Raw genomic sequence first — 26,118 nt, forward strand, 5'->3', positions numbered from 1 at the left:
CTGCCCGACTTTAAGAACTATTACTTTGCTTCGCAATTGGCGCATATAAAGATGTGGCTGGCAGACGTTACCCAAACTCCTGAGCTACTTAGGCTCATTAAGCAGGTAGCCCCTAGGTTGTCCCCCATGCAACTTCTCATATCAAATAAGATCTATAGGCAATATCCCCCTATTATTACACAAGCATTAAAGATCTGGAATGCGGTATCTAAGTCCTATGGATATGACAGGGTAGATCCAGATTCGTATATTTTCGGGATTAAAGCGTTTGAGGAGGTAAATAAACAACAAGGAGGGAGGTTATGGGCTCAATATGGGATGGTCAATATCGGCCAATTTTATCAAAACCAAGTCCTTAAATCTTTTGGAGCTCTTCAGCTTGAATTTAACTTACCCTTTTCCATGTTTCATAGATTCTTGCAAGTCAGGAGTGCTTTAACAACTCACTATCGCGGTCAATCTGACTGGCTGTCGGAGAATCCAATTAAGGTGTTCCTACTGAAAATTCAGGCACGGCACTGTCTTGCAAGACTCTATAGGTTCTTAATCTCGAATTGTCAGAGTAAAGGCCTGAACCAATTAAGACAAAAATGGGCAGCGGAAATCCCTAATATCAGCGACTCAATATGGCAATCTGCCCTAGCTTCATCAAGCCGGGCCTCTAACTCCATCCGAGTACAACAAGTACAATATAACATATTGCATAGGATATACTTGACCCCAACCAAGCTGAAAGCAATACTGTAGGTGCTTCATCTTCAGATCAGTGTCCGAAATGCGGGGAACCAGCTGCCTCGTTTAGGCATCTTTTATGGTCATGTCAAGAAGTAAGTAGGTTTTGGGAGGAAGTTATTAAGGTATGTCAAGTAGTAGGGGCTCCACGAGACATCTTAACAGAAAGTAGTATATTATTAGGGGTTTGGCTAGACCCCAGGGTCACTAGAGGGTTGAATCTTTTACTGTTAGCACTTATTTCACTTGCAAAATTAATAGTAGCACGACATTGGCTTGCCCACAAAGGTCCGCACTATCAAGAATGGATAAATATAGTTAATGTCACGTATGAACATGAAAAAAAAAATTTCGCTTCCAAGAAAAGGAGCAGCGAATTTTATGAAATTTGGCACCCTTGGCGCCTATCACCGTATTTTCCACATAATATCGTTATATAAAACTAAAGTTATGAGATTATTAGAAATATAGACATAGCGGTTTTACACATAGCACGTAAACACTATTACTAGCTGTTCAATCAATTTTATGTGGATGTTATTATTACTAAAAATACTTACTGAACGGCTGGCATAAGAAGGTCACATTTATGATAGTATTCGACAGTGTAAAAATTTTATCTGAATCGTGGTATGTTTTTTTTTTTTTTTTTTTATTATTAGCGTGTCACGGCAGAAGGGCTGGATGGAGTCGTGTGGTGCACAGAAGCTGGAGACGGACCAGGGCGAGTAGGATTGAAACGTGCAGGTTTAATAACTGGTTTCATAAATAATAAGTTCACTTAAATACTTCTTTAAGTGGCAAAAGAATAAATCAATAAGTCCAGCACAATATACTGCCAGTGGTAATTCTGGAACCAGTCTTTAGGTGAGCCAGAGTACATAGAAGAAGATGCAGGAAGAGGTTGATTTGATGATGGAAGAAATGGATCCGGAAGACTGGAAGAGGATGGAATGGATGGATGATGAAGAAAGGGAATCCTGGAACAAGCAGGAGCCAGCACTAGATAGCGCTTGCAGCATTGGTGTCAGGAGAAAACCTTCCTTGGATAAGGTGCAGGGAGCAAGGCACCAGAGTCAGGAGAGAGAACCAGGATCCAGGAGTCAGCTCGGAGATGTGAACGACTCAGAAGACTCATTGCACTGACACGGATCAGCCTGGGCAGCTCCACTATATCCCCAGGGAGTGGCTGCCATTGGCTGTCCGTGCAGGATGAGGAGGAACTCTCTACTCTGGCCCAATCCGCTACCGGCCCTTACTCAAGATGGCGCCGCCGGCCTCCCGGCGCCGCAATCGTCAAGGACGCTGCTACCTGATGCTCCGTCGCTGCCGCCTCTACCCAGCGCTGCCCCCACCTGCCCGCCTCAGAGTGGAGCCTGCACACGCTAGCCGGCGGCGGGCGCGGACGGGTGAGTACTGTACCCGCCGCGCTCCGTCGCGGCTGCGTGTGACAGTACCCCCCCTTTTCAGGGTGGCCCCAGGACGCCTATGGGCCTTGTGAGGATTTTGCTGCAGAAATTGCTTAATCAGCTTTGGAGCATGCAAATCAACGGAGTCCACCCAAGAGTTCTCTTCAGGACCAAAACCGACCCACTCCACCAGATACTGAGTACGAGCATTGCGGTGACGAGAGTCTATGATACGTCTTACCTCGAATTCGATCCCACTCTCGGAGTTAATCTTGGGTGGTTTGGGAACCTTCTTCTGATAAGAGTTCAATCTTAAAGGCTTGAGGAGGGACACATGAAAGGAATTCGAGATCCTTAGGGAAGGAGGAAGTTGAAGTCTATAAGCGACTGGATTAATGACTTGGGTGATGGCATATGGCCCAATGTACCGGGGAGCCAGTTTCATAGAAGGCAGACGGAGGCATTGAACTTGTTTGAGAAAGGACAAATTCTTGTGATCTGAATACACAGTGATCTTATGCCGCGCACCCTCCAGAAGGTATCGCCACTCCTCTAACGCCGTTTTGACAGCAAGTAACTCTTGTTCCCCAATGGGGTAATTCTTCTCTGCCGGAAGGAATTTTTTGGAGAGGAAAGCACAAGGATGTAATTCTTGATCCTCTCCTTTTTGTGACAAGATGGCCCCAATACCTTCCGAGGATGCGTCCACCTCGAGGATGAAGGGCTTGTCGAGATCTGGTTGGAGGAGAATGGGTGCCGTCATAAACGCCCTCTTTAACTGTTGGAAGGCTGAGAATGCTTCTGGCGGCCATTGACTTGGATCAACTCCTTTGTGGGTAAGAGCTGTGAGGGGAGCAGCGATGGTAGAGAAGTTCCGGATGAATCGCCGGTAATAATTTGAGAATCCTAAAAATCTCTGAATTCCCTTGAGTGTCGTGGGAGGTGCCCAGTCTTGGATCGCTCTCACCTTCTCTGGATCCATCTCGATACCAGTAGCAGAGAGAATGTGGCCTAAGAATGGAATGGAGGTGACTTCAAAAACGCATTTTTCCAACTTACAGAATAGTTGATTTTGACGAAGACGTCGTAGCACCTCGGACACGGTCTGTCTGTGATGTTGAAGATTGGAGGAGAAGATGAGTATATCGTCTAGATAGACTACAATGGAATGGTACAGCAAGTCCCGGAAGATATCATTCACGAACTGTTGGAAGACGGCAGGGGCGTTGCAAAGGCCGAAGGGCATCACCAGATATTCATAGTGACCGTCTCTTGTATTAAAAGCCGTCTTCCACTCGTCACCGGAACGGATTCGTATCAAGTTGTAGGCCCCTCGTAGGTCCAATTTGGTGAAGACAGTCGCTCCTCTGATCTTATCAAACAGTTCTGTGATAAGGGGTAAGGGATAGCGATTCTTTATAGTGATGTCGTTCAGGCCTCTATAGTCGATACAAGGCCGAAGACCGCCATCTTTCTTTTTCACAAAGAAAAACCCAGCCCCGGCCGGAGAGGTAGAAGGTCGGATGAACCCCTTGTTTAAGTTCTCTTGGATGTACAAGGACATGGCCTCAGTCTCGGGTAGCGACAGAGGATAGATGCGGCCACGAGGAGGAAATTTCCCAGCCATCAATTCTATTGGGCAGTCCCAAGGCCGGTGGGGAGGTAAAGTGTCCGCACCTCCTTTACTGAAGACATCTGTAAATGGACGATACGGTACGGGTATAGACAAGGGTGGAGCTGAAGAAGATGAAGAGCAGTTATTCTCACATTGTGGATGGGTCTGGTAGACCGGAAGGATCTGAGGAATGCAAGTAGACTGGCAGACTGTTCCCCAGGCCTTGATCTCCATAGTGGTCCAATCAATTTGTGGATTATGTTTGGAGAGCCAGGGAAGACCCAGGACCATTTGATGAGAAGATTGTGGAAGAATGAAGAATTGAATGGTCTCTTGATGTAAGGCTCCGATGAGCAACTTCAGCGGAATGGTTTGATGAGTGATTTGTCCACTCCGAATTCGACTCCCATCCACAGCCGTGAGGACCAGCGAATGATCCAGAGGTTGCACAGGCAGGGCATGCTGGTTGACAAAAGAAGAAGAAAGGAAGTTCCCCGCTGCTCCAGAATCCAATAAGGCCTGAAGTCTTCTCTCGCCTTGGGGACACACAAGATTCACTGGAATAATAGAGTCAGTAGAAGAGGGAGATGAAAACAATACTCCTAATCGGACCTCCCTCAGGGGGATTAGGAGCGGTCGTTTCCCGGCCGCAGTGGGCAGGCAGCCAATAGGTGAGCAGATGAGCCACAGTACATACACAAATTCTCTCGCCGTCTTCGGAACTTCTCCTCGAGGGACAGGCGGGAACGATTGATTTGCATGGGTTCATCAGCTGGTGCAGCAGGCGAAGGAATTGCCTTGGGGCCCGGAGCAACATTGGGAGAGAAACGAGGATGAAGGCGATCAGAACGATTTCTCTCAAGTTGGCGTTCTTGGAGTCGCAGGTCGACTTTGGTACATAGGGAGATGAGTTCTGCCAGGGTGGAAGGAGGATCGCGAGTTGCTAACTCGTCTTTGATGCGCCCAGCCAGACCGTTCCAGAAGGCAGATACGAGAGCCTCTTCGTTCCATCGAAGTTCGGACGCCAGGGTTTGGAACTGTACGACATATTGTCCCACTGGGCGACTGCCTTGACGAATCCTCAGGATCTCCGTGGCTGCAGAGGACACTCTGCCGGGCTCGTCGAATATACGACGGAAGGAGGCCACAAACTCTTCATAATTATTGAGAAGAGGGTCCGCACGCTCCCAGAGGGGGGACACCCACTCCAGGGCTGGACCAGCCAGTAGGGATACGATGTAGGCCACCCGGGTTTTGGGCGAAGGGAAATTGGAAGGCTGGAGGGTAAAATGCATGTCACATTGATTTAGGAATCCTCGACATCCTCTCGGAGACCCGTCATATTTACTGGGTGTCGACAGCTGTAGATGGTGAGGAACAGATGGACTCGCAGGAGCAGGAGGGGCAGAGACTCCAGCAGTGGGTGCGGCCGAAGCTGAGGGAGCCGCCTGAGGTGGTGACAAGGACTGGAGGAAGTGAGCCACTTGACGCTGGGTGGTTTCTACTTGTTCCAGGCGAGCCATGATGCCTTGAAGAACATCCGTCATGGAAGCCTGTGCTTCACCCGATTCCATCGGGTCAGTGCAAACTGTCACGGCAGAAGGGCTGGATGGAGTCGTGTGGTGCACAGAAGCTGGAGACGGACCAGGGCGAGTAGGATTGAAACGTGCAGGTTTAATAACTGGTTTCATAAATAATAAGTTCACTTAAATACTTCTTTAAGTGGCAAAAGAATAAATCAATAAGTCCAGCACAATATACTGCCAGTGGTAATTCTGGAACCAGTCTTTAGGTGAGCCAGAGTACATAGAAGAAGATGCAGGAAGAGGTTGATTTGATGATGGAAGAAATGGATCCGGAAGACTGGAAGAGGATGGAATGGATGGATGATGAAGAAAGGGAATCCTGGAACAAGCAGGAGCCAGCACTAGATAGCGCTTGCAGCATTGGTGTCAGGAGAAAACCTTCCTTGGATAAGGTGCAGGGAGCAAGGCACCAGAGTCAGGAGAGAGAACCAGGATCCAGGAGTCAGCTCGGAGATGTGAACGACTCAGAAGACTCATTGCACTGACACGGATCAGCCTGGGCAGCTCCACTATATCCCCAGGGAGTGGCTGCCATTGGCTGTCCGTGCAGGATGAGGAGGAACTCTCTACTCTGGCCCAATCCGCTACCTGCCCTTACTCAAGATGGCGCCGCCGGCCTCCCGGCGCCGCAATCGTCAAGGACGCTGCTACCTGATGCTCCGTCGCTGCCGCCTCTACCCAGCGATGCCCCCACCTGCCCGCCTCAGAGTGCAGCCTGCACACGCTAGCTGGCGGCGGGCGCGGACGGGTGAGTACTGTACCCGCCGCGCTCCGTCGCGGATGCGTGTGACATAGCGTTTCTTACGTCTGTTACTTTTTTTTTTTTTTTTTTTTTTTTTCTTGGTTCTGTAATTTTCCTATTCCTTGTTTAACTATCTATGTATGTATATGAAAAAAAAAGAATAAAAACAAATAAAGACTGAATTAAAAAAAAAAAAAAAAAAAATCATGTAACTGAACCTCGGTACAGTAGTTTTCTTTTGTAATGTGAAGTGGCAGTGCAGGAAATACAATGGATCAGGAGAATGAGCAAAATACAGGGAAGGAGGTGGATGTGCACCCAATTATTTAAGTGGAGACATATTGCTTGTTTCCACTGCCAAAATAACCCATCTTATTACCGGGTTTACGAAAAAGTTACGATACCAGTATCAGACCTGGAATGGATACAGATAACCTGCAGTGTGAACAGTGTAACCTCAGTCATCCGACCAAGTTCATGTTTAAAAGCATAGAGGCAGCCCGCAGCCAGTGCTTGGGGATGTAATCTCCGAGCACTAGCAGAACATAAAGACTTCCCACGGGTGCTACCTCCGAGAGGTCTACCTGCCAATATGCTGGGTTGGGCTGGACTTATTTTTGTATGGTACATCCTATATCAGCACTGCATTACTGGTAAAGCCCGTACCCTCATTGCCACTGTTGTTGTGTGGCAAGAAAATCTGACACTATAACCTCTGTAGATATCACTCTGCACCGTGTTTTTCAGCTGCGCCAAATTAATTGCTGATAAACATTTCTGATTAGGAATCTAATTCAGCATGGATCACTAATGTGAGCATTCACAGTGGACTGCAAAGAGAAGGTTGCCGCCCAAATAGAAAACGCCCCTTGCTAAATTGCGAGAGATTACCAATGATCGCTAATCATGATCCATTTGCAAATCCAATACACAATTCCTGGACCATCAAACAGTTTTTGCCACCTGTGCAATAGTGAGCAGATCTGAGACTTCCACATATCTGCGACTGTGTCGGGGGGAAGAAGTCATCGATGAAATCACAGACTCTTGTCACAAATGTCTGGGTACACCTGCATTTTTTCAGACACACCCAGAAAACATCAGGTTTCTACCCCCAAACCATTGACTTCCTGTCAGTCAAACTGTGGCTCCATTGTCTTTCTTATCCATGTGCATTTTCTGTTGCTATTTCCCCACACAATGGGTGCGGTACGTATGCGCAGTCGTTCGGTAATTGTGATATTTTGCAAAGTCTCTCTTTAGCGACCCATGCTGAATAAGGCCCTAGGTTCGAAAGTTTTAGGCAGGTGTGAAATAAATGCTGCAAATTGTAAAATAGAAGTAATATTTGTTCATTTATTGTGATATAACCCTGTCCTCAGGACCTCACACAGTGCATGTTTTGCAGGTCTCCTCACAGAATTGCAAGTGAAGTAATTAGCTCCACCTGCGGCTCTTTTAAAACATGTCAGTAGGTAATGAGTGCACCTGTACATCTGCCGGGTGACCTGGAAAATGTGAACTGTGTGGGGTCCTGAGGACCGAGTTTGAGAACCCCTGATTTATATCAATTAACGAAATGCAAAGTGAATAAACAGAAGAGAAATATATTTTAAATCAATATTTGGTGTAAGCACCCTTTGCCTTTAAAACAGGAATATTGTTTTAAAATTAGATTTCTCTTCTCGTCATTCACATTGAATTTTTAATTGATAAAAATAAACCATTACCACTTTTAAACAGTACTGAATCCAAAAAGGTTCTGTTATCCTGTAATAGATTGTCCCAAATGTATGGCAAATGCAGTGGCGTAACTACCTAATTCTTGCCCCCCCAGTCCCCCACCCACCCCCCCACCGCAGATTTTTCTGCGCCCCCCTCCCTCCCCTCGGGGCCCTCCCTCCCCAGAAAACTGTCTGCAGTATGGGGGAAGCTAAGTGTCCGTTTTCATTATAGCAGCAAGAGCCCACATGTTCTCTGCACCTCCCCGCCACCGCGGGGGCTGTGGAGATAAAGCTACTGTACGCCACTGGGCAAATGTGGAAAGTACTGTTAGTACTAACAAATGATGTGGAACGTGCATGCATATCTAAGGTTGCTCAGAGCAACTAGGGATGCCAATCCTGGAGCATTTTTGCAATCCCGGGAATCGGGATTGAAAAATGCTCAATCCCGGGATTCCCGGGATTGACATCTCTCAATTTTACAGGCAGTAAGAAGGCCCTGACAACCCCCCTCCGGCCGTCCTGCACATTAATTTACTTACATGCCTGGGTGGGTGGCCGGGAGCAGGGCAGACATCTGCGGGTGAAGGGAGTGGGAGCAGGGGCAGACATCCGCGGGTGAAGGGAGCGGGAGCAGGGCAGGCATCCTATGGGCGGGCGGCATCGGCGGTGGCAGCAGCAGAGCCGCCGGTGCTGCAGACATGTTTTAAAGGTGCGCGGTCGCAGTCACTCTGAAGAGGATATGGGCAGTGCAGTCTGCGCAGACGGTCAGAGGTCACGCTGCGCTGCCCATACCCGCTCCGAGTCCAGACTGCAGGCCGGGGATCAGGATCTCCTGGGCAGCGTCTGAGCGCTTTCTCAGATGCTGCCCAGCATTAGATATGCACATGTGCTGCTAAACCCGGAATCCCGGGATTGGAAGGTCCAATCCCGGGATTCAAATCCCGGTGTTTTTTAGGACAAATCCCGGGATCCCGCCGATCCCGGGATAGGCCACCCTAAGAGCAACCTTAGATGTGCGTGTACATTCTGAGGAAAGAGGGTGGACAGCTGCCATCTGGTGATACTCGCTGCCAGCCCCCCACGCCCACGTTACTGGCTGATCACCATGGGAACGCCCAGCGATAACATGGGAATGCCCATAAAACAAGGTTGGGTGCGTGCATCCGGAAAGGCCGCATGCGCCTAGCACATGCACAGAAATGCGCATGCGCATTGAGATAACATTGGCCCTGTGCGAACTAACACGCCATTGCGAGTGGACCTGAATAAGATCCTAAACCATTTCTTATCCTGCACCACTGGCCTCTACAAATGTCGGAAAGGTACAGTACAGCAAGGCCAAATAATGACGGCAACGTTCATATGGAAATTCTTTTCCATATACTTCAGACTATTTATATTTCCATTTTGTGTTAAAACCAAACAACAGACATGGGACATTTACCAAAATGGATTCGTAGAAAAAAGGTGTATTCGTAGGGAGAAATACACCTTTTTTTTACGAATTTGTATTTTCGGGATTTACAATCCCAAAAATACAACAATTCGTATTCCTAAAGATGGAACATTCGTATTTGTAGTTACAAATACGAATGCCCTACACCATCGATAGGATACGACAGAAATCACCATTCAAAAGAATGGTGGTTTCTGATTTACTAAGCAGCCGTACTGACAATACGGCTGCTTAGTGGTGTGAAACACCCACGCAAATACGACAGGAAAATAGAACACCATTTTCCTGTTCTATTTGCGTTTTAGCCTGCACGGATCAGTCAGATCCGTGCAGGCTGCAGTGTAAAAAAATAGAAAAAATAAATAAATTAAAAAAAAAAACGGCGTGGGGTCCCCCCCACAGCCATAACCAGCACCAGGCTGAAGGAGCCGGGGCCGGTAATTAAAAACCAGGGAACCCGACAAATAGGGGTTCCCCGATTTTTAACAACCAGCCCCAGGCTCCAGGTCCGGGGCTGGTTCCCAAAATACGGGGGACAAAATGAGTAGGGGTCCCCCGTATTTTAAGAACCAGCCCCAGGCACAACCAGCCGGCAGGGTAATGTCACAGCCGGGGGACACTTATAATATAAGGTCCCGCGGCCAAAACATTCTCCCTACCGACCAGTCAGCCTGGCCAGGGGCCCTGGGGGAGTGGGGACCCCCCCAATGAAGGGGTCCCCCCCCTCCAGGACTTACCTGACCAGGCTGAAGCCTGGTGCTGTCCTCGATGCCCCTGGGCGGTGGGCATCGAGCTGATAAATGTTGTAAAAAATAGATAAACCATTGTTTTTTACTGTGGCACTACAAGTGCCAGCAAGCCTCCCCAGCAAGCTGGGACTTGGAGAACCACAAGTCCCAGCCTGCTGGGCATTAAAGGGCCCGCTGGCACTTGTAGTTCTACAGTTAAAAAAATAGTGCACAAAACACACTGACACACTTTTAAAATAAAACTTTATTACACACAAAGCCCACACATACTAATACTTACCTATCTTCTCTCCGTAGGTAGCCCTGATGTCCTGTGTCGGCGTCTTCTGGTCCTGTGTCGTCTTCTTCCTCCATGTCGACGTCGCTGTCGGCGATGGTGTCCCCGTCCGGATCCGAAGAAATCCATTTGGGAAGCTGTGGAAGGAAACCATACTCACCTGTCCCAGCGCGACGTAGTCCAGGTAAGGGTCTTTGCAAAAAAATAAACCGAAAACCCCGAAACCAAACCGGACACGACGGAGACGCACGGTGTGTTTGTTTACATCGTGCGGCTCCGCCTCCCGAATGCCGCTATTGGCCGCCTTGCGGCCTAGCGGCCAATAGCGGCATTCGGGAGGCGGAGCCGCACGATGTAAACAAACACACCGTGCGTCTCCGTCGTGTCCGGTTTGGTTTCGGGGTTTTCGGTTTATTTTTTTGCAAAGACCCTTACCTGGACTACGTCGCGCTGGGACAGGTGAGTATGGTTTCCTTCCACAGCTTCCCAAATGGATTTCTTCGGATCCGGACGGGGACACCATCGCCGACAGCGACGTCGACATGGAGGAAGAAGACGACACAGGACCAGAAGACGCCGACACAGGACATCAGGGCTACCTACGGAGAGAAGATAGGTAAGTATTAGTATGTGTGGGCTTTGTGTGTAATAAAGTTTTATTTTAAAAGTGTGTCAGTGTGTTTTGTGCACTATTTTTTTAACTGTAGAACTACAAGTGCCAGCGGGCCCTTTAATGCCCAGCAGGCTGGGACTTGTGGTTCTCCAAGTCCCAGCTTGCTGGGGAGGCTTGCTGGCACTTGTAGTGCCACAGTAAAAAACAATGGTTTATCTATTTTTTACAACATTTATCAGCTCGATGCCCACCGCCCAGGGGCATCGAGGACAGCACCAGGCTTCAGCCTGGTCAGGTAAGTCCTGGAGGGGGGGGACCCCTTCATTGGGGGGGTCCCCACTCCCCCAGGGCCCCTGGCCAGGCTGACTGGTCGGTAGGGAGAATGTTTTGGCCGCGGGACCTTATATTATAAGTGTCCCCCGGCTGTGGCATTACCCTGCCGGCTGGTTGTGCCTGGGGCTGGTTCTTAAAATACGGGGGACCCCTACTCATTTTGTCCCCCGTATTTTGGGAACCAGCCCCGGACCTGGAGCCTGGGGCTGGTTGTTAAAAATCGGGGAACCCCTATTTGTCGGGTTCCCTGGTTTTTAATTACCGGCCCCGGCTCCTTCAGCCTGGTGCTGGTTATGGCTGTGGGGGGGACCCCACGCCGTTTTTTTTTTTAATTTATTTATTTTTCTATTTTTTTTTACACCTTGCAGCCTGCACGGATCTGACTTGATCCGTGCAGACTGCTAGAAATAATTCGTATTAGCGGCCGTATATACGGCCGCTAATACGAATCATTACACCATCGGAGGGTTACAAAGCAGTCGTATCTGACTGCTTTGTAAATCCCCCTCCGGAACACGACTTTGCATACGACTTAAACAGTCGTATGCAGTCGTAGGGAAACAACCAATACGAAAAACTAGGTTTTTCATATTGGTAAATTTCCCCCTTTAAGTCACTTCAGCATTTCTTTAAAATAGAACAATATGAGGAAGAAAGAATTTCACACTTCACATGATCAAAAGTCAAGAAAGACAAAAAGGAATGAAACTAAAATCTGAGCGTCTTTCTCATTTGTTTCTATCATGGTAATAATTACTGATAGCTATCTGACCGTAGGGGAGATGTATCAAAGCTTTAAAAAAGATAAAGTGGAGAAGTTGCTCATAGGGATTCAGTATGAAATCCCGGCGGTCGGGATCCCGGCGTTCAAATTCCCGAAGCCGGAATCCCGACCGCCGAAACAAGGGGGGGACGTGGATCGCCCCCCCTTGCAGGCTCGCTGCGCTCGCCACGCAGCGGGCCCGGTGCCTCGCTACGCTCGGCACACTAATTTATTCTCCCTCCAGGGGTGTCGTGGACACCCACGGAGGGAGAAAGTGTCGGGATTTCGGCGGGCGGGATTCCAGCGTCGGGATTCTGAACGCCGGGATCCCGACCGCCGGGATTTAAACTGCATCCCGCTCATAGCAACCAATCTACTGCTGTCATTAATCTAGCACTCTGCACAAATACAGTTTGAGGATGACAGGCTGCTATAGACAATGGGCCTAAGGGGCCAATTCTGAATCACTCGTAGTGATCCGAATGCGGCCTTTGCGCATGTGCAAACCACAGCTATGGCAAGTTAATCACTCTCTAGGCTGTACGTGGTGGGAGGGAGGGATGTGGCGGATGGGGCAGTGGCCGTGCAGGGCCATGGGAACGCCCAGCGTTTAATGAGTGTCCCCATGAAAACGCTTGGCATTCCCATGGGTACAAGGGAGGGCCGATGACATGATGTCAGCCGCCCGCCCTGTCTTCATCCCAGCGCCCACAAATAACAGTCAATCTAGACTGACTGTTATTTGCGATGGTAAGATAAATCATTAGAATGTTGGCGACCATTGAATGATTTCTCCTATAGCGGCGGCATGCGAGGGGATGTGTCTTAGTTAAATTGCTGAAGACACAGGCCGATGTGGCAGTGGTCGACACGTGAAAAGGTGGACATGAGTTTTTCATGATTTTATTAATATTTTAAAAAGCAAATTCATATTTTACCATCCACCATTTGGAGTACAATTAGGAAAGGCCTGAAGCGTGGCGTGTGAAGTGAGCAATGTGCGGGTATGCTGTACATTCAATGTGGGTCCAATCAAAGCCCAAAAAAGTGAAAACTCATGTCCAATTTTTCACATGTCGACATTCTGCGTGTCTCAACATTTTATCCAATGTCGACCTTGTGAATGTCTACCTTTTGCAGTCAACCTATTTATTGTCTACCTAATGTACCATATCCCTGGATTTGACAGCAGTTGATAAAAACCTTATGACAACAATGTTGCATTTCTGGAATAAGTGAGCTAGGTTAGTGCCCTTTATGAAACTGGCAAGTAAATACGTTTTCGGAAAAGAAAATTCACCTGTAACGCCCATATGGCAGATGCTGAATACAAATAGTGCTGTCTCTGGTGCCAAGTGGCATAGTTTTGTAGCACAATTGACCATATCATACCTAATATTTTCACTGGTATTCTGTAACACACCTCATGGGCTCATTAGTGTTAGAGTGATGTACTCCACCCGTACAGACGCAGAATTAAGGTCATAGGTGAGAATGAAACAGGAAAACGTGTTCCACAGTCAGGAAAAAACATCTGCCTCGCTTACTTGATTGTTTCCCAGATACAACAATCTACAGTATGTTTTCCTAAGGATTATGCATTCAGCAGACGCACACACCCACTCATACTGTAACTGCCATTTGTTCCCTTGAAAAAAAAAAAAAACTTTCACGAAAAATGTTCAGGATTTTCTGCTTAAACACAGCCGCCCTTTATTAGTAAGAAGAATTGTTCTGAGATTAGTTAAATGTAGTGTACAGTTGTACATGGTACGTGTTGTTATCAAATACATTACATATCTGGTATGAATCTGAACACTTATACAGTATATTCTCATGTGCACTGTTATACAATCTGCCTCTGCACACATATTACCTCATTTGCACTTTCAGTTATACCGTATGCATCTGCATTAAACCTATCTACATTTTTAGGCTCCTCTCTGGGAGAAGGTAGAGGGCATGAGTAACAAGAGAGGGGGGACGCTGGTGCTGCCAAATGGTGGTTCACCGGTGGTGCACTCCTGGAGGTACCACTGGCGCACGCCTGCTCATCAGTGGCATGTTGAGAAAATTCCGGTTTAGCCCGCTCTTGCAGCACAGCTCAGCCCAGAAAATTTCAGGCTATTTTGGGCTAGCGATTTCATAGAGGAAACCCAGAAAACTCTTAACTAAAACCAACTCTTTATCCTTAACCACCAAGTGTAGAGGTTGCAGGATGCATGGGTAATTTGAATAGCAAACTATACTTTTACAAGGGTAAAGGCAGAGGATACCAAACTTTTAAAAAAAAAAATAGCACCCATATGATAACATTTTCTTATTGAAAAACTTTGTGTAGATTGACAGGAAGCTGGTGTTTGTGGGTGGTAGCCGACCATTATCTGGGAGTGTCAGGAAAAACGCAATCGTACCCAGGCGTTTGTAAGGGATGCCGAGTAACGTCAGCTCTGTCCATGATGTGCCTGTTTCTATCACACCAAACGAGTAAGTCTTGGGCTATGCACAGAGTGCACACACTGGAACAATCATTTGATCGTGAGCGAATTTCGTATAGATTTGCTGGTAATTGCAGGGCTGAAATATAATTTGCAAGCCTTGCAGTGCAATTCGCAGGCTTTTACAGTGCAAGATTTTACTCTGGGTGGGTGGCGATAGCAGCTCAGTGATCTGGTGAATAACCTCCTATATCACTAGGGATGCGTACTACCGCAGGTTGTACCTCTGTACAAGCAGCTTAATCTGAGGACATTGTCAACAATAGCTTTACAATTGGATGTTGCCACTGACGATATCTTTTGCAATGTACAGTTTATACACAATATATCATTCTTCCGGGAGTTCCTGGGAGATCAAGGGAAATCATGGACAACATGCTATAGTTTTCATGTCTCGTGTCTACCCAGCATTTGTACACTATGTTTATACTGTATGTCCTTTTTAGGACAGTTATGTGGTGAGGGAAAGTATTGTTTGTCCACAGATTTGGTAGCCACCAGCACTGCATTTGCCTATTAAACTGACCATAAACAATTTGATTTCATCCTGGACCACCAACCCAATTTGGAGACCAGACAGTTAAGACATTATGGGCACTTCCGATATCTGGGACCCTGGCCCGTTTTGTTCTGCTCGCCAGTATATCGGCAGACAGGATTCAATGCCCACCTGCCGATCGGCAAAAAGGGGGCGTGTCTGCAAAAATGGTCGTGGACTGTCGAGATCTGGCTGTGATCTCGACAATCCACCGATGTTTTCGGCAGAACGGGCACGGCTGCTTTGAAAGTCGGATCCTTTCTGATGAGCTGCTGCTTCATAGCTGATGGGAACGCCATAAATAGCGGCGGGGATTGAATACCCCCCTATGAGTTGAAAATGGCACTCCACATGGGAAGAGAGGGGGGGTAGGGGAGGAGGCTCACATAAAACCCTCTTATTTGGCCTGAGTATATAAAACACAGTTTCCCCATAAGTATGGAACACACCACTCCACCTCAGTGTATGACAGCGGATTCCTCAGAGGTTATGACCTCTGAGGAAGCCGCTGACATACACTGAGGTGGAGAACAGGTAAATGCTCTAAATACCCCCATCCTGCACAACATACCAGCCAGCACTGACATATATCTGCGGTGGGTTCTTCATCTTGAGATTTCAGATAAGGCTACCTGGAGACTCCAGATAGGGAAGCACCAGGTGCAGAGAGTCTAATTCAAACCAACCTCTACAGCTTCAGCCACAACTCAATAGGAGTATAGAGCGGGCTTGACCTTACTGGTACGGTTACCAGACACAAAATTGGACTCTACATTACTAATGTAAAAAGAAGTGGTAAATCAACGGACTTCTGTCCGATATTCCAGCAGGTTGCATTACCCGTTCTTTCTTTATATCTCCTGTCATTTTTTTTTCTGAATGCTGAAAAGAATAGACCGATTTGCTTATGTTTGATTGGGGAAGGTTGGTCCAAACCTAGCTTAAATATGCCGATACTTATGCCCATACTAGTTATTCGTTGCATCTCCTTTATAAAGGGGGGGGGGGGGGGGGTTAGTAATAGATAGTTAGTATAGTTAGTTGGGGGGGGGGGGGGGAAGGTTGATGGGATCCAGGTATACCTAGGTTGGGATTAGGTCATACAGGGTGGGGGGTTACAGGGTGGTTTTGCTTTGATAGTTTAGAGGGGTTTAGTTTAATAAGGATAATAACTTCTGTTGTTTTTTCTTGTTTGTTCTATTGGGGGGGGGGGGGGGAGGTTTCAGCAATGGGACGGACGGTATTGTTTTGGTATTGTCTATTTCCTGGAAATATTACGACATATATTTGCCTAGCTCCAATTTAGTTAAATGCACTGAAAATGGTATTTCTGGATGTTTCGCTGCACTCTATATCACTTAGACTTATTTGCCCTAATAGCGCCTTCGGGCAATAGCTATTAACTATATCCCTACTGTGGAGTGAGGTGAGATATTGCCAGTCCTGCCTGTTGTTCATCCCACTTATTTATCTGCAGATGTATGTTAATACCAGCTGATTCTGTATTGTTATCCTCGGTGTGCATGTTATTGTAATCGTCATGTCCCAATGCTACATGTTCATTGGCTATTGCCATAGTTTATTGCTTCAATTGATCACTTTTGCATCAATAAAGACAGCTAAGCGTAATCTTACACTTCATGGAGGTGATGGACAGCTAATTAGCCTCAGCCTACTAACAATACCTCGCTTATGACGGACAATAATTCTAGTTTAAATGAAAGTTACTACTCTGCTTGGCATAGTTTAAAAATCACATCAAGATGTTTTTATTAAATTTGATTGTCATTAACTTTGATACAGGCCGGTATATTATAGAATCATTCTATTCCCTAGCACTCTCTATATTTCTATTTATTGCCATTTGGTACTGCTTTGTGCGGATATATTGGGCTACCACATGCCACCTCAAACTTGATGAAAGTTGCCATTCTTTCAAAGGGGATCTGTACTTTTCATGCTTTCAAAGTCATTTATCAGCATCACTTAAACAGAAGAGGAACAAAAAGTATCTTAACTTATAATTCTTTGAATAACTTGGGGGAAGATACAAAGTTATATATATAAAAATCTGTTTCTGTTTTGTTTCTGTGCAGGGTAAATACTGGCTGCATTATTTTTACACTGCAATTTAGATTTCAGTTTCAACACACCCCACCCGAATTGAATTCTCTCTGCACATCTGCCCCACCTGCAGTGCAGTATGGTTTTGCCCATTTTGACAACCAATTTGTACTGCGATCAGATCTGAATAAGGGCCACTGTACATCTTTAAACATGTGAAATGTGAAACATAAATTGCTAAATCCCTTTACTTTACAGTGCAACTATTGGATGTAGGGAGTTTCCATTGTCTTAGCTTTCCTGTAAAGCATGTGTCTTTTACATATAAGTATACCGTAAAAGGAAGGCGTGTCTTCATAAGTTTCTTTTACACCTTGTGGTGGTTCTCTATTCTCTATCTATATATAAGGCTAACTACTCCTCACCTCTATGAGAGCTCGACTGACCAAATTACTCTTTTGTGTGCTAAAAGATGTCATAACAGAAAGGAAAGCCATTTTTGTAGGGACACTGATCTGTTTAAAACTTGTTGGATATGGAGGAAGTGAGGTGGAGAGTTTGTTGGCTAAAAACTGTCACAGCTCAAAGTGAAAGTAAAAACTGACACAGCTCAAAGTGGAAGTACATTGCAGAAGTCCTCATTTTGACAGGCTTTAATTAGTCTTCAATAAATCTTTGTCCAAGAGCCCTGTTCTGTGCAACGCAACCTTAGTATAGTGTAGAAAAAAAAAAGGAGTCCTCTATTCTCTATCTTCAACTAATGTGTTTTTTAGCACCATGTTCTGTACAGTGTAGAAAAAGGGTTTCTCCATTCTCTATCTTCAATGAATGAGTGTCCAAGCACCCTCTTCTGTGCAATGCACCCTTAGTCAGTGCAGAAAAAAGGGGTTCTCCATTCTCTATCTTCAAGGGATGTGTCTCTGAGCTCCCTGTTCTATGCAATACACCATTAGTACAGTGTCTGACCACCCTTGAAGCTTTACTGCAGCAGTGGCCAAACCTGTCCTCAAGATCTACCAACAGTGCATGTTTTTCAAGCAACCTGTGGATCTATAGTAGGAATGAATGCAGCAGGTTTGAAAATGTGACAGTTAGTAATGACTACAGCTGTGCACCAGCTAGGGGATTGGGAAAGTGTGGTAAATCTCAATGATTGGTTTGGCCACTCCTGCTTTACTATAAGGAGTGGCCATGCCATGCTGGTGATGGTAAGTAAGGTGTTCAAACATCGCCCTTATTCTGATCGGTGCGGATATTCCCGCTTGCGTACGGGCCGCCGATGTTTATCGTCTGCGCATGTGCAGAGGTCACTCTGCGCATGTGCAGGCGATTTCGCCGCATGGATTCTTTATACGCCGCACAGGGGGCGTAGAGGGGCGTGAGGGGCTACTTAGCCTCATTACCCTATGCATACGCCCCCCGTTTCATGGGCGTTCCCATGCAAACGCGGGGCGTATGCATGGTAATGAGGCCGTGACGCGTGGGTACGGGGCGGGCATCTGACATCGCCGGATGTCAGCTGCCCGCCCCCATACATGATTTCACACGGACAAGTGTCCGTGTGGTCTTGTGTTGCGGGACCTGGTGGAGCGTGCGGCCCTGCATTCGATGTTCGGCGACCATCGAATGCAGGGGCAGCTCCCAAGACGGAGGAGGCGTATCCCCGTCCAATTTCATGCGGATCGCCACATATCCGCGTACGGACGGCAGGTGGCGATCCGTATGGAAGGCGGGGATTCGCCTGCACGGTTGCGGCCGCATATTCTGATCGGGCCGCACCGATCAGAATAAGGGCCATAGTGCTTCTGTCCAGCCAGCACATGGGAACCACAGTCCATTAAGGAACTAAGGTTTTACTTCATGGAGAAGAGCAGAGTTTGAGTCCAACCCTCTAGGTTTTACTGTGGCTGGAATAGAGCAGGCACAGGCTACAAAGAAAAGCATGTGAAGAAGGGGTCATTGCCTGTAGTAGTGTGGATGCATTGTAGAATTCTACCAATATATGAAGCAGAAACAATCCGGTAAAGAGTATAGATATAGGGTATGACTAAGGCAGTCATTGCCAAGAGTGCAAAAAAAAAAAAATCAGTTTCCTAGGGCCATCCAACATCTACAATAATCATCAGGATTAACCTCTAAAATCAAGAGTATTCCACCAAAGTTGTGAAAGCTGGGAGGTATGGATGAGATGCAGTAAGCATTCCTGCGGTCAGGATGCCGATGTAATTTAGGAAAGATCAGGATACGGATGCTGGAATACCGAAAGCCGGAAACCCGCTCATTAAGTAAGCAAGGATTGCTAGCAAGCTGCCAGGCAAGGGGGGATAGGTTTAGGCTCCAGGGAGGGGGTAGAGGCTAAGGTCAGGTTTAGGGAGGGTTATGGTTAGGCCGCAGGCAGGGGAGTTAAGTTTAGGTGGTGGGGTACAGGGGTTAGATTTAGGCACTTGCAGAGAGGGTTAGGATTAAGGGGGGTAGGGGGAGAGGGTTAATTTAAGGCCCCTATCCAGTCAGATTTGGCCTGTTTTCTTCAGATTCTGACAGACCGATCTGAAGAAAAAAGGCCAAATCTGAGCTCCCTCAGATCAGATGTGCGGCTGAGTCTCAGATCCATCTGACAAAAAAATCTTTGGTGCTGCACCAGAGATCAGTCTGATCAGAAGCTGGGAATTTTAATAGGACTGATCAGATCAGTATCTGAAGTGAATAGAGTGAAAAATTAGCCCAGGGTCAGACCAGATAACTGGGAGAGTTCAAGGGAAATCTGAAGAGATTTGTAGCTTCAGATATGTCTGCGTACTGGATGGGGGGCTTTACTTGTGGAGCCCCTGCTGGGATCCTCTTCTTTTCCCTCCTCAACTGCAGATACGGTGGGGTAAATTTACTAAATGGAAGTTTATATCGAAGATGGGATGTTGCCCATATCAATCAGATTCTATGTATTATCTTCTAGAAGGTGCTAAAGACATGCACAGCTAATTCTGATTGGTTGCTAAGGGCAACATCCCAGCTACAATAGAAACAAACATTCTCATAGAGAAGAATCAGTCCCAGAACTTAGAAGATGACACCAGTGGTGCCAAGAGAAGGGAGGAGGGTAATGAGGCAGGAGCTGCAGTGTGGCAGGGAGAACACATGCGACAGTGGACTGTCACATATGCTGGCTGTGGCTGCCGCAATGAACCCAGTACCCAGTTCAACCCTCAAGGCAGAAAGGTCAAAGACTAGCAAGGTGCGTGTCATGGCACCTGTAACCTAATTAATTTATATAAGTTATAAATATCTTCACCCACAGAATGGAGACCATTTCAGTGACTATGTATTATATAGTCACTGAATTGGTCTCCATTCTGTGGAAATTAAGAAAAATTATATTTAACACTTGGAAATGATATGTCAAATAAGAAATGGCATGTCCTAATATGTGTAAATTACAAAATTCTACTTGGACTATGCAGCTCTGAAGACTGTATCTTCTAATGGGTATCACAGCACTCAATTCATATTTTAATGTATATTACAGTGTATATATTTTTGTTTTGTTTTTGTTTGGAGGGGGGGGGGGGGGGGGCAGTACCAAATTGCTACCTTGCCCCAGGTACCAGGAATCCTAGTTTCAGCTCCTAGAACTGTGAATACATCAATATGTATAAGTTGACAAAGCCGATTTTAAACATGTTGCGTGCCCATTGTCGTATAAAAAGCACAGGAATTAAACCTTCAGTGCCATGGAGTCCATTTGTCCATGCCGGATGGGGGGCCCGTATTGACTTGAAAATCCTTATGCAATTCCTGAACCATCAAAAGATTTTTGCAGTTTGTGCAATAGTAAATAGTTCTGACCCTTTCACTAAGCTGCGACTGAGACAGGCTGGAAGTGGTCATCGCTGATCACAGACCCTCCTCAAAAACCTCTTGTCACGCCTGCGTTTTTCCATCCACTCCCAGAAAACATGAGATTAGCACCCCTGAGTGCCAGCTTCCTGGCAGTCAACTGTGAGGAGATTGCGTTTAGGATCCATACGTATTTTCTTTTACCAATTGCACTTGTACGGAACGCATGCAAAGTCATTCAATAATCACTCTATATTCACTCTTTAGCAGTCCAAGCTGAATTAGCCCCACAGTTCCATAATGAACACATTGCCATGGGCGAATCCATCGGCCCACTGCCTCATGCTCGGACTTCTGTGTGCAAGCGCTGTGGCCGCTTGCACACAGCAGCTGCACAAGCGCAGAAATAACTACAGTATGTGCATGCGCAGCTGCCAAAAAGCAGTCCCCCATGTGAACAGTCCCTCCCCCCCGTCATGTGGGATGTTGGGGGGGGGGGGGGGAGAGTTATGGGATGTGTATGTTGGGGACAGTCAGTGAAAGTTGTATGTGTTATGGGAGCAGAGGGTTATAGAGCGTATGTGGGACAAACAGGGGGACTAGGGTGTAAATGGGAGTAGAGGACTATAGGGTGATCAGAATAGAGGGTTATGGGGTGTATGTTGGGGATAGAAACTGATGTGCAGAATGTTATTGGTAGCATTATATGGGGTGTTTGTAGGAGATGGGGGAGTAGGGTATGTTGGGAGTAGAGGAGTAAGGGGTACATGTGGGAAGACATGGGTAGTAGGTTAAGGGTAGAGGCATTATGGTCATATGTGGGTGGACAGGGAGATCGCTGTTAGGGGGACGGAGAGGTTCAGTGGTGACAGAGAGGTGATGGGGACGGAGAAGTGGAGGGAGTGAGAGATGCAGGGGTGATGGGGTGGAGAGGTGGAGGGAGTGATAGATGCAGGGGTGATGGGGATGGGGATGGAGAGATGGCCACTCAACGCCCATCGCCATGGCTCTGAGCGGTGTGCGCTCAGCTCCTTGGCTGCTGAAGGGCTCAAACCAGCTCCGACAGACATTTGAATTATGGCTTCTTCCCTCCAGTCTATCAGAGCTCATAGTTAGCGATTGGCTGCTGGAAAGCGAGCTCCAAATAACTCACTAGTATGTGCCATATTTCAAGTGTCTGTCAGCGATGGTATGAGGGCCGTCGTGCACTCTCTCCTCCCCTCTTACGGTGTGTGGCATAATGTGTAATGGGCATTAGGGTGTGCAGGAATGTGTAATGGGCATTACGGTGTGCGGCAAGGTGTAATGGGCTTTACAGTGTGTGGTAGTGGGCATTGCAGTGTGCAAAAATATGTAATGGGCGCTACAGTGTGCGGCATAATGTGTAATGGGTACTGCAGTGTGTGACCATGGGTAATTGGCAATACAGTGTATGACAATGTGTAATGGGCATTAGTGTGTGCGTTATCCTGTGCAGTGTGTCTTTCAAATCGCTATGCCTGGTCGGACCCAGTATTTTGATACCGGGTCCGACCTTTCGCACTATAATGCTGCCCATTATACACAGGGCGACCCGGGTTTAACCCAAGTTAAAATGCTGGGTTGGTCAACCCTGGTTATTCAGTTTGGTGCTTTCACAACGACCCTGCAATAAACCAGATTATAAATGCAATCTGAAAGGAGTATGAGGTCCTCTACCTGGTGCAATGTGTACTAGTGGCCCTACTAGTGAATAACGGACACTACTCTAACACTACTACAGTATGTGTCAACACCACTTTCCCTCAAAGCTATGCCCCAAATTATTGCACCCACCTTCGGCGCACACTGTTCCTATTTTGAGTATGGGGGGGTCGAAGCATATTTTTGCACTTGGGCCCACAGCTTGCTAGTTCTGCCTTTAGCCCCACCTGCAATACAAAATGGTTTTGTCCATCCGCGAAAATGTCAGCCTTGCAAACAGGTCTGAATCAGTGATGTTCTATCTGTGATCTTACTGGATTCTGAGTAGTAAGCTGAAACATGAATAAGAAGCTAACTTCCGCCTCGTCCGCAAGTTATTGTATGAATGCAACACATGAATGTGAGACTTACAGTTTGCATAGTAAGTGCCAGATAGGTGACCATAATCCAACCTCTGGATACAAAGCTCTCCATCCCGTCTAGCACTGCTCTGTGCCTGGGCTTCCTTCAGCTCACACAGGTCCAGCGTCAGTGTAATCTTCATAGGCTGCTCTTTCCTTCTCTGTACATAAGACCCAAGTTGCAGGTTATTCCTCTGCTATGTTTTATTTCCTGCTTTCCTCTTCTCTCACAGAAACTGTGGCTGTTCTGGTGTATCCCATTACATGGCTGTCTCTCCAGAGACTGTACAGATTCCTCCCCTGGGTACATCCACAGACATAGCTACACTTCCTCTGCAACTCAGATATTGTACTGTACTGTACAGTAGGTGCCCGTCCTGCTGAATCCTCTGTCAGAGTGGCGTGTTGCAGATCCTGTACTACATAGATGTGTCACAGATGCTGCAGAGGGGACACTCACACTCTGCTAAAAGGTGTTAATATCTCTGAGCTCTCTCCTCCAGTGCTGACTGCAGCCACTTCCCTCTGAGGCTGAGGCTGAGCCCACATATCCTGGCTCAGTCTCTGTTCCCAGCTGTGCCTGCCCCTGTCTCCTCCTCACAGTGACCAGCCAAGAGAAAGGAGAGCACAGATTTATAACTTCTGAGAAAAGACAGAATTACAACTTTTCTTTAGAATTTGGACACAGTTTCAAACGTAATGATCTTTGTTATTCTATTTACTTAGAAGGAGCTTCATAACATAATTCCCCACTATGTACTAAAGGTGCCCATACACGGTGTGAGGGTGCTATGCGTTGCGTGTTCCCACAGGATCCCATCGCACAGCACGTAAAGTCTGTGTAGCCCGTGCTTTTTGAACTAGGTCCCAATCGCATGCAAATCGCATGCGATGTGATCTAGTACAAAACGCACAGGAATATTGTACCGTGTATGGGCACCTTAACAGCTTAATGTAGGAGGTTTCACAGAGGCTGTATGTACTAAAAGTTACAGAAGTTAGGGGCACAAACATTGTCCCTGCAAGTTACATGTAGTACATACATGCAGGGCAGCCGAGAGGTATGCCGGGCCCTGGTAAAATGTTGGGGGGTGGCTTAATCATGGGAGGTGTGGTCAGCTCCCATGATTAGTACACACCCATAAAAAGTTTAGAGGGGGTTCTAAAGTCGAGGGGGTGTGTGTGTTACCCCCCCCCCCCCCCCATCAGCAGTAGCAGCAGCACACAACTACAGTGAGATGCTCATGCTGAGCCTGCTGTCAGCGCACCACATGCTGTAGAGGTGTGTGTGTGTGTGTGTGGGGGGGGGGGGGGGTTAGGGTTACCAACTCAAACTCATCCCTTTAACTCGGGACACATTAATTACACAGGTTCTGTATCAGTTTAAAACCAGGTGAAATGGAATCTTGAGGTGTGGCAGTTTAAGACCAGGTGAAAGCCAGCCACAGAACCTGTGTAATTAATATGTGTCCCGAATTAGAGGGATGAGTTGGTAACCCTAGGGGGGTCGAACGAGAGAAAAATGTTAAAGTCCATAGCAATACAGACTGATGCACCTAATAATTGCCACCAGGATCACCGGACCCAGGGCTGCCTACGGGCTCAAGAAAGGTAAGTATCAGTATGTGTGGGCTTTGGATGTATTAAAGTTTTATTTTTCATGTGTGTCAGTGTGCTTTTTTAACTATTTCTATTACTGTGGAACTACAAGTTCCAGCGGGCCCTTTAATGCCCCGCATGCTGGGACTTGTGGTTCTCCAAGTCCCAGCATGTGGGGGAGGCTTGCTGGGACTCATAGTTCCACAGTATTAGACAATAGTTTTTCATTCTATTTTTTTACACTTTAATCAGCCTGGTACCCAACGCCCATGGGTACCGGGGACAGCACCAGGCTTCAGCCTGTGCAGGTAAGTTCTGGAGGGGGGAACCCTTTGTTGGGGGGGTCCCCACTCCCCCAGGACCCCTGCCCAGGCTGAATGGTCGGTAGGGATGAATGCTGAGGCATTATGCCCCCGGCTGTGGCATTATCCTGCTGACTGGTTGGGCCTGGTTCTTAAAATACGGGGGACCTCTATTCATTTTGTCCCCCGTATTTTGGGAACCAGACCCAGCCCTGGAGCCTGGGGCTGGTTTTAAAAAGTCAGCGGAGCCCTATGTCAATTGTTCCCTGATTTTTTAGAACCAGCCCCGGCTCTGTGAGCCTGGTGCTGGTTACGGCCGTGGGGTGGACCCCACGCAAGTTTTTTTAATTTATTTATAAATTTTTCTTTTTTCTTTTTTATACTGAAGCCTCTAAAGCCAAATACACCAGGAAATTGAGGTCTATTTTCCTGGCGTATTTGGCCGGCAATTATCGACAGTTTGCCGATAATTAGCGGACGTATTTCAATATGGCCGCTTAGTGAATTAGGAATCCCCATTATTTTGAATGTTGATTCCTATTCTTATTTCCCAATGGCGTATACATTCGTATTTGCAAATACAAATACAAATGTGCCGTACATATTGAATAAATAAAAAAAAATAAAAAAAATGTGCCATAAATACGAATATGTGTATTTTTTGGCATATTAAATGCCAAAAATACGAATACGCCTAAAAAAAATTGTATTTTACTCTGCAAATATGAATTTTTAGGCGGATTTGCCTTAGTAAATTTCCCCCAAAGTGTCTAGTTTTTATCAACAGTCAATCAGCTCCTACCTGTCATTTTTCAAACCAAGCCTGTAACTTCACAGTTAGGAACTGATTGTCCAGTGATAAAAACCAGACACTTCTCATCCAAATGGACTGGCTGGAGATGTCCCTCAATAAAGAGACAAAAGCAAAGAAATTCTTTGCAGTATGGTTACCCATATGTTCGGTCACTACCCTCTCCCACCAAAAACCAACTTAGAAAAGCTGTTCAATTGACATCCTGGTATAATCTTATGTTTCTCCAATTCAACATACCCCCTTTTTGATCAGTCGCCCCATGCTCTTTATCTTCTCCTGACAAAACCAATGTTATGTCTTGTGTGATTTGTATTGGATGTGTTCTAAACAACTGGATTACTGAATAATGCTAAAAGAAACAACAATTCCAAGTTCTTCTATTTACA

At 46.7% G+C, this 26,118-nt stretch overlaps 1 protein-coding gene across 1 annotated transcript in view; it reads right to left on the bottom strand.

The window, feature by feature from the left end:
* The window catches only part of TNFRSF11A (TNF receptor superfamily member 11a), a 93,915-nt gene extending 70,362 nt beyond the window's left edge, over positions 1–23,553 (bottom strand). Inside the window, exon 1 of the mRNA XM_083188054.1 lies at positions 23,028–23,553. Within this exon, the coding sequence (XP_083044180.1) occupies positions 23,028–23,090 (63 nt within the window). The 5' untranslated portion in view covers positions 23,091–23,553. The remainder of the gene's footprint in view (positions 1–23,027) is intronic.
* Between the last annotated feature and the right edge of the window lie 2,565 nt (positions 23,554–26,118).

Source organism: Crinia signifera, chromosome 5, assembly GCF_055691185.1.
Source record: "Crinia signifera chromosome 5, ASM5569118v1, whole genome shotgun sequence".
Lineage (NCBI taxonomy): Eukaryota > Metazoa > Chordata > Amphibia > Anura > Myobatrachidae > Crinia > Crinia signifera.